Source organism: Oryza sativa, chromosome 7 (assembly GCF_034140825.1).
Source record: "Oryza sativa Japonica Group chromosome 7, ASM3414082v1".
Taxonomy (NCBI): domain Eukaryota; kingdom Viridiplantae; phylum Streptophyta; class Magnoliopsida; order Poales; family Poaceae; genus Oryza; species Oryza sativa.
Window position 1 is genome coordinate 27419991 of NC_089041.1, and position 9298 is coordinate 27429288.

Genomic DNA, 9298 nt, shown 5'->3' on the forward strand with positions numbered 1-9298 from the left:
GTAATAAGGGATGATCTCCACATACAATTTTGGTGCATCGCCACCCTTTTACTTTTCTACTTTTTCAACGAGTTCTCTCCACAGAGGTAACCCGTCTCGATGGCTCGTTCTATCGAGGCTATTATGTCATTTTAGATATTTAGTCCTTGTTTCATGGCCATTGCTATCATATGTCTTTGTTAATCTATCCTTAGCATATCGATTTAGTTCTATCGGTTGCTTCTCGCTTTAGGGTTTATGCCGGTATCGGCTAAATCGTCTTGCTAGGCTAGATTGGTTTAGGCATCTACCACCCAAAAAAGTTAGTCAATGGCTTGATTGTCTAGATATTGTATTTCTTTTCATATTTAGTACTGCATCAGTACATTCGACCTACTAAGTCGTGCTTATAACCATAATATCTTGCCTGTTTTTGACTAATAATAGGGGTAGTATCGGAGTTTCAGCCGATCTTATCTAATATGCATGTTTCTTCACATGTTTCATGTGCATTTGCCATTTATATAGATAGATCACCTAATAGTAATATATCAAGTCTAAGTCATATCGACCGGGCTATCAATATTGATTATTGATCTCTATCTGATATATTATTATAGATTGATTTGCTTATATAGATTTGTACTAGAGTATTAGCTACTACATTATCTTCTTACTCTAAATACTGTTTTATCAAATCTTTCTATAGCATTGTCTTAAATTACCTTAAAAATCTTGCTAAGACAGTAGTACGGCCGATAGGGCATATTTAGGGTTCTTATTCATTGATCTATCTACTACATAGTCGATTCAGTCTAACTCTATTAGCTGAGACTACCAACGATACGCTATCGTCCTTTTGGTCGATCGGCTATCGGCTGATTAATCCTATCTGCTGTTTTCTTTCTGGTTGCAGGATCAAACCAGTTGGCACGCCCTTAGCACTCGAGGCAAGCCTTGGTCCTGCACTGGAGTTGAGCAAATCTTCTAAGCCGCCGTGTTTTCACAGTATCATCTAGATAGATTTGTTATATCCATCACACTAGCAGATTTATCGACTCATTGAGTATTAGATTATTATATACAATATCATGTTGCATCGGTTTGGTTAGACCTACTAGATTGTTGTTGATAACTAAATCTTGTTAAGCCGATAGGTTCATGCTAATATTTCATCGGAGCGTTAGCCAATGAGTTATCTATTTAAGTGTTGCATCGACTTATAAGGATCATATACAAGTTGGTTTTACCGATTGCAGTAAAGACTTCATTAATTACTTAATCATTTGGATTCAATGACATCGGATTTCTAGCCAATGTATACTTTAACTATCGGATCAACATTTATTATATCATATCATTATTGGCCAATTGGATCATTGGATATTTATTTTATTACATTACCTTCAGCCGATTGACTTTACATCATTACTTATCCAATTGTCAAAATCTACACCAGACGTATAGTGAATTTCTCAAACCCTATCAACATCGGCTTATTAGTCGATCGGCTGTTTGATCATCAATTTATGTATCTTTCCAGTTCCAAGATCAAACTGATTGGCACGCGGATCTGCACTGGAGCTAAGCAGAACTCCTAAGCCAGTGTGTTTGTCAACATACTTCGCGTCAATACAAGCCTGGCACCATCGGCTGGCGCGTGGATTTTTCGTCGACACTTCCCTAAGGGAGAGAAGCCCCTTCGCCCCCTCCATCCCCTCCTTGTCGGCTACCGCCCTACGGTGGTCATCCCTAGCATTTCACGACTAGATCTTATCGATGTGGTCCCACCGGCGGGCATGATCAAGGGCATGGGAAGGGATCGATACAGTCGAGGTGATGAGAGCAATCGTGGCGGTGACACATAGTTAAAGTCGGGCTTGGTAGTGGCACCGCACAAGTCTATTATAGACTTATAATGCACGCATCCCATCCCATACCATCTCTTAAAAAATTGAACTGGTCCTCCATTCCATATTACTCTCTTTGTTCCATAATATAAAAAAATTTTATAGGGATGTGATACATCTAGATTCGTAGTACTACGATGTTTACATCCCTCCAAAATCAATTATATTATGAGACGGAGGGGTACTTCAGATCCTGTTCTAGTGCATGTGTATAACACTGGATAAGAAAGAAGAGAGGAACGCTTCGTTCTTCACTCCTAAAATGAGTTGACGGCTTGACCGTTGCGAGTGGCGACGACAAATGCATGATGAGAGCTGGATGAATCGCTGTAGATAACCTGGAAAACATGGCAAATCATTAGCACAACATCATTATCATTAGCACTGTATGATGGGGAAGCTTGATGACTTTTGCGCTTGTTGACTGACTGAGGCCGATGAGAGGCGGGGAGTGAGATCGATGTCCCTATGCGGCTGTTCCGTGAAAAAGGATCGAACAGGAATTGGCGCGTTCACATGCTATGTAACCATTTTTCGACTGGGCTTAGTAAAAGGTCGAATCCAATTCATTCTAGATAATACAAACTTTTTTTAAACAATCCATATAAGATAGTGCGATATTTCTATTAATATATTAGAAAAAAAATACAAGTTCTATAATCCTAAAAGACTATAGAAAAAAAATACAACTACACCACACATCTATGTATGATACTACCGCTGAAAAACAAAACAAAAAACAAGCACACAACATCTCTAATAAATGGATCTTCTAAACGATGTCTCTAAGAAGGAAGCGACGCAAAGAGCGCTGCCGTGACCCGTCTAAAAAACCAAACGTGATTTTCACCTAAAGAGAAATAATTAAAAGAGGAGAAAAACACAACAACACTCCAAGAAAATAATTCGAAAGTGTTTACAGGTTCCATAGTCCAACCACTTGATGCCGTTCTGTGATCATTGAAGGCAGCGATCGATCGATCGAACGAGACAATCACTGAGAGTGAGTTGAGCAGCAACTAGCCCCCGGCCCGTACGTCTCAATCTTACGCAATTATTCAATAAATCAATCATCAGCTGCTCCTCCCGACGTTCTCAAATACTTGTCGCCGAGCTCTAATTAAAACCAAACCTTACTACAAATTAAACCGGTTAATGGTGACAGGTACTCCGGAATCGACCAATCAAGTGGATAATTATAGTCGATCTATGCTGATTATTCATTCCTGTGGGCTCGTCGGCCGACATTGAGCTAGCTAATAACATTCACTCATCATAACTCCGAAGTTAAACATGCTTGAATGAGAGTAGGATAGCTATATGGGTGACCTCCTAGAAAATCCTTGTGTTAGTATCAATGAGCTGAGTATGTAGTTTTAACCCCGATGTCCCGTGTTCAATCCATAATACGCTCATAATTTTATTTCTAATTTTTTTTCTTAAATATGTTTGGAGGGACACCTCTCCCTTCAAATCTTGTTTTTTTTTTAATTACAGACGGCACTTCAGCTCCTTGCAGGGTTCTCGCGGATTTGCTGCGTATCTAGTTGTTGGTGAGTACGTATACAGACGTATATAGGAGTATCGGCTTGCTTGGGTTGCTCTTGTGTACAAAGCTCGATCGAGTTAGCAAGTTAGTTTGAATGATGATGGCCGACACCGGATACAGATGCCAGGTGATCGAAAGTGTGGGCAACGCCTTCGGCACGCTGGCCTTCACCTGTGCCACCGTCGTCCTCTGTGAACAATGCTGCTATCAAAATCATATTGTGGGTATCCAGCAGCTAATGATATGTGTTATTATAGTGTCTTCCAACTAATAACACATTTTTAATATCCTATAGCTATTTTTGCTAATTTTTTTGCACGTCTCCTGGAGAACGACAACATGACCTAACATCAACACAATAAATAAATATGATGGTGAAACTTCATGACTTTTGCACTTGTTGTTCACTGACCGACGGATCCGAGATGTGAGAACAGGTCGAAGTCGTCTGTCATATGCCTGGAGCAAGAGCAATAAGAACCCATTAACAATTAATCCATGTCTCTATCCTCCTTGTAATGCTCTCGATCATTGGTTGAATCGAAATTGATCGTTAACCACCATTATTTATCCGAGAATCCAACCCTAATTAAGTGCAAAATACTCCCCTCAGCACCCAAAACGGGATGGTTCATTAGCACATATTTAATTAAGTATCAACTAAAAATACTTAAAAAAGAGTAATATGAGTTTTTAAAGCAACTTTTCTATATTTTTATAAAAAAATATACAGTTTAGTAGTTTGAAAAGCATACGCGCGGAAACCGAGCAAGTAGAAGTTTTGAAAGGAGAGAAAAGAACACAACAGGCACCCTTTATTTGTAAAAAGCGTAAATTGTATTGGTAGTAAAAAAAACTTGTTAGGTGGATGTAATTTATTACATAAACTTGTAAAATGCTTATTTTGGTGTAGAACTTGTCTTATTCGTGCAAATCAGTATCAAAATGGCTTAGCAAAGTGAATTTTACCAAGATAGTTGTGATTAGATTGTGACGTACACAATGAGTATGCATAAGACATGCTATATTTATAAATTTGGTCTCTACTTTCTTTTGTCATTGAAATGATGAATTTCATATCTCTCTATCCCTTGCATCATAGCTCGGTTTTCATATCTTTCTTTACAATCACTATATCTTATTATGAGCCTGATCGGTAGTGCTGGCGGGTTAATTAACAATCTAACGTTACAGGTGACCTTCCAACTCCCTCCCGTGCCTGTAACCGTGAGTGAGTCTACCGTACGTCCTTCTCATATATACGTCGGCTTCCTGAGCTGCGGAGATCGACAGACCGTACACTGCTACAGTGCAGTAGACAACGAACTTCCCACTTGCGAGTTGTAGATGTGGTTTGCCATGTCAATCTTCTGTTTTCACATAGCTTCACCGAACTTCCATACACCGATTGATTGTAATTAAGCTTGTTGTTCTCAGCTGGGCCTCTGAATTAATCTCTCCTCTAGGCGTCTTTTGGTATATAGGAGTATCTCGGCTTGTTTGGGTTGCTCTGTACAAATGTGCTGAGGCTTGGGTTCTAGGCTGGCTTACCTATAGCTAGTTAGCTTACATGATGGCCGCCGGTGGCCACGCTGCCGCGGAGCACCGCATACAGATACCAGCTGCCCCGGCGTCGCAGTCGGGACCAGCTGATCATAAGGCGGTCGCCGCGGCGCCGGAGAAGTGGCTGAATTACTTTCTTCGCTTGCTCGCGGTGATCGAAAGCGTGGGCAACGCCTTCGGCACGCTGGCCTTCACCTGGGCCACCGTCGTCCTGCTGGGTGGCTACCCAACCGTTCTCAAGCGCGATTTTGGTATTGCGACTGCGATAATTTTCCTAGAAGCCACGAGGTATGTATATATGCAACGTCTCCTGGTCTTGGCCATGTTTGGCTCACAAGAATTTGGATAGATGGAATTCCATTTCTAACACGTTGATAATCTAATTAGATTCAAAGGTTGATTTACCTGAAATTGCAACCTTACAAGGTAGCAATTAATCGTGTCAAAGGTGTTCAATAAGATTTCTGAACGTTTCAAACTTTTTTAAATGAAACTAACTTTTGAGAATCGAATAATTGGCTCGTATGTGGTTTTGTAGTCTGTATGTTTCAATTCCCTTCTGTTTAATTATATTATTACACGATATATCTACTTTCAGGATGTTCACCCGCAACAATAGGCTGGATTATCAATTGTTCTTCCGGACGAGAGGTGCCTTTAGACCACTGGGCTGGAACGGGCTGATGGTAATCGTATTCTTCTCCGTTTCTATGGTGTCCACGGTTGTTTGGGACGCACGCCGGCCACGTATAGTATTTCCAATTATGGTAGTATTGTTTGCGGTTGGCCAGTTTCTATGTGCTGGAGTTCTAGGACTGCGCCTACGTATCAACAGTCGGTTACGCCGTCAGATGTCGCTGTGGAGCCCCATGGTTGCAATCTTATTGCTGGCTTCCTGTATTTGCAGAAGCTCGCTACTGGCCATATGGATAGTATATGGTGTGCTCCTTGTGGTTGTGCTCCTAGTGACTATTAGCAGGTTGCAATTCCCAATTATAATCAACCGAGTACATGGTGCTTTGGGCCGCAAATACGTATTTTGGCGCCCATTTATCCTATACTCGTGCATGCTCGCTGCAATTGTGTTGCCGATGTTCATGATTGATAAATTATATCGATATGCGATCATCGTCCTCGACATATCTGCCTTGGTCATTGTGTCCTTCGGCAACCTACAGATTCCAGCAGCACTCGTGCGTGTTGTGCTCGCGGCGTTGGGCTTTGATCAAGAGGACTACGATGGTCACGGTGACACGACAAATCTTCCCCAATCTCTAACTATCTTCTATGGGATGGTGCTTGGACAAGGACTACTTTACATCATTGCCGCAGTATTGGAGGTCTTCTCGTTCATCCCTCGGATACACCTCGTCCGCCGTGGTGGATTTACAGGTCGATGGGGAGCAGAATCTGTTGATATGTACTACGCATACGCCTATGACAAATACATGGAAGGAGGTCTGTTTGCTCCAAAGAGGATCAGCCTCAGCAACTTTGCCATGGATTCTCTGAATTCGGACCTGTCCAAGAATCAGCTATACGGTGTCCAGATGATGCATATATTTCTGCAAAATGGTCTGACCAAGGCACGGTTGCTGGAGAAACTCACCACTTCAACGCAGACGATGGCCAGGTTAATCAGCATGTTGGACTGGAGTAGTAGACATCATCGTGCAACTATCAGGTTATATGCCGCCAAGGTCACTGCCGAGCTTGCAAAGAACCTCCGAGTTGAAACTGTCCCTGGGACACTGCAGCTTGTATCTACGCTTCTGGATGCTGATGGAAAGCCAAAAAGAGGACACCCACTCCTGGATGCAGATGATGATCAAGATCATTTTGTTGATATAGCAGATAGACAAGATAAAAGACATGATATAGCTGGTAACCAAGGGCAGAGACGAGAGCCGATTGGGGACACCAATAACCTGCTGGAAACACCAACCCGATCAACACACATCAACGACCAAAGATACATACCTAGAATTTGGCAGAGGATACTGGAGTACTGGTCGATTCCCAAGGAGCAGCCATTGACAGACGATGATCTCCTCCCTGCACTAGGCATGTCAATCATTTATAGCCTTGCTGGCTGTGATCAAAATAATTGTGTGGAAATAGACAGAGTAACTGATCTGATCCCCAATATAATTGGATTCACAAGCTTCAGAAGTGCAATGGTAAATTCCGAAGCACAACAGAAGGTTCTCTTAAAGTCATCGTTGAAGGTACTGCAGAGGCTCACAAGCATTGAAGGGGAAATTGGCATAACACTGCGGTACAAGATATCAAAACATCCCTTCTTACTGCGAAACCTTGCAGAGATCTTGCGAGACAATAGCAGCAACAAACAAGAACTAAGGAAGCTCGTGGTAGGAATCCTCAGAAACCTTGCCATTGACAGACACACAAGGCAAGAGATGGGACAAATGCAAATGCTCATTACCACGCTGATCAAGGCATTCCTCGATTTTAAAGGATTATTTAGTTCAGATGTTGATTGCTTGCTGCCAAAGGTCGCCGGGCAAGCATTGGTAATGCTGTCATCAGAAAATTCGCATAACTGCTTTGTTATGTTGAAGGAACCAGATTTCATTCATAAACTAAAAAATATGATCCTAATCCATGGTGATAAATACATATATGTGGCAGCGAGTCTATTGCGTAATATGTGCCTGTATGCTCAACATGAGCTCACAGAATCAGACCAAAAGGAACTATCTCACACATTGCGAGAGGTGAGCCCTGCTCATACATACTACAAGTCCAATATAGAGGTGTATAGCATGCCGTATCATTTTTGCATTCACTGTCTATTAATTTTTGTCTTTGTTTTGCTATTTTTGGTAAAAAGAAGGGGGCATTTATTTACCAATGAAGTATATAAGTATAACTATAGTTTGTACAACTATATTTATCATACTACATGACATTACTGGTTCCACTACAGGTGTTGGAAAGAATAATGGACACTGAAGGGGCAGAACTAGAAATCCTCATTGGCCTTAGTTCACAGATATGCAAACTCATTCCTGAAGAATTTTCCCAAGAGCTAGAGCATGGACAGATTAAGCGGAGATTCATTAAGAGGCTAGTGGACACCCTGAATGCAAACATGAACCCAAGTTCTCATTGCCCTGGGATCCGGAGGGTGGTACTTGAGCAATCCATACACATGATGGAGTACAATTCTCGCTATGCCAATTATTTCAATGAATACCAGATGATGGATGCACTGTCGTTTGTAGAATTGACACCCTCAAGGGCTGAGAATTACATGGTTTTCTTGGGTGACGCAGGTTTCATGGAATGTAACACACCTCTCTCTGCCCTAGTGGACAGGGCAAAAGAACTGATGGGTCGTCAGTGGCTGCAAGGTATCAGCAGTGCCAACTGAAAAAAAATAAAATGTTTTTGCATATACAGTCAGAAGACCTTGCATATTGTTAGTGCAGGGCAAACAAAGTGATTCTGCATTTACAGTCAGAAGACAACGCATGTTGCTAGAAAGAACATATATTTACCTTTAAGATGAGCAAAGGGTATTGTATCTGTACATCATGAATCTTGCACTGTAATCTGTGTGCTATTGATGATTTATCCAATTATCATTTGTTGAGTGGCCATATTGCAACTCCTATCCCACGTTCTAGCTTGTTCCAGTTTTGGCATCGCTTATTTCCATAAAATCTGTGGTTTATTCGACACCAGAAAATTGGGTTTTCTGCCCTTGTGATTAACCCCATTCAACACAAGTTACTATGGCTGAGAAATTCAGACCATGACAATGCGCAACTTATGGAGTACAATGTTCCACTTTCTTGTTGTCTGGACAGAGCAACAATGTTGATTAATGTGAACTCGACTCCTATTTAAGTCATGCGTCCATGTCAGTGCACTATGATGTTAATATCAATGTGCCACGGTGCCTGATTTTTGTGGAGCACAGGGTTCTCAAATTCACATATACGTCTCTCATATTGAGATCAAAACTACGGTGCATTGAGTTTCTGCAACCCGAGTAACCACTATAAACTAGTAATCGAACAACACTCCCCAAGTTTCCACATCCCTAACCCATGATTCTCTCTATTTTCTTTAACGTAAGTATAACCATGATTAGAACTGAACCGAATTACCAAAGCAACGAGAAATAAAAAAAAAATCAGTTTCCTTGTCAAGCGAAGAGGATCCTATTTGGGATTCGGAAAAAAAGGGGAGGGGAGCAACAGTTGGGGAATGGCCTGGATGGTTACCTCTCCCTCGCCGCGTCGGCTTCCCCTGGCCCGCCGCGCAG

The 9298-nt window shown here is 41.6% G+C and overlaps 1 protein-coding gene across 1 annotated transcript; it reads left to right on the forward strand.

Moving 5' to 3' along the window:
• Nucleotides 1–4602: 4602 nt before the first annotated feature.
• LOC4344126 (uncharacterized) lies at nucleotides 4603–8627 on the forward strand. Its single transcript, XM_015791412.3, has 3 exons — nucleotides 4603–5289; nucleotides 5600–7739; nucleotides 7952–8627. The coding sequence occupies exons 1-3, from the start codon at nucleotides 5009–5011 to the stop codon at nucleotides 8396–8398; spliced, it is 2868 nt and encodes a 955-aa protein (XP_015646898.1). The 5' UTR covers nucleotides 4603–5008; the 3' UTR covers nucleotides 8399–8627.
• The last annotated feature ends 671 nt before the right edge of the window (nucleotides 8628–9298 follow it).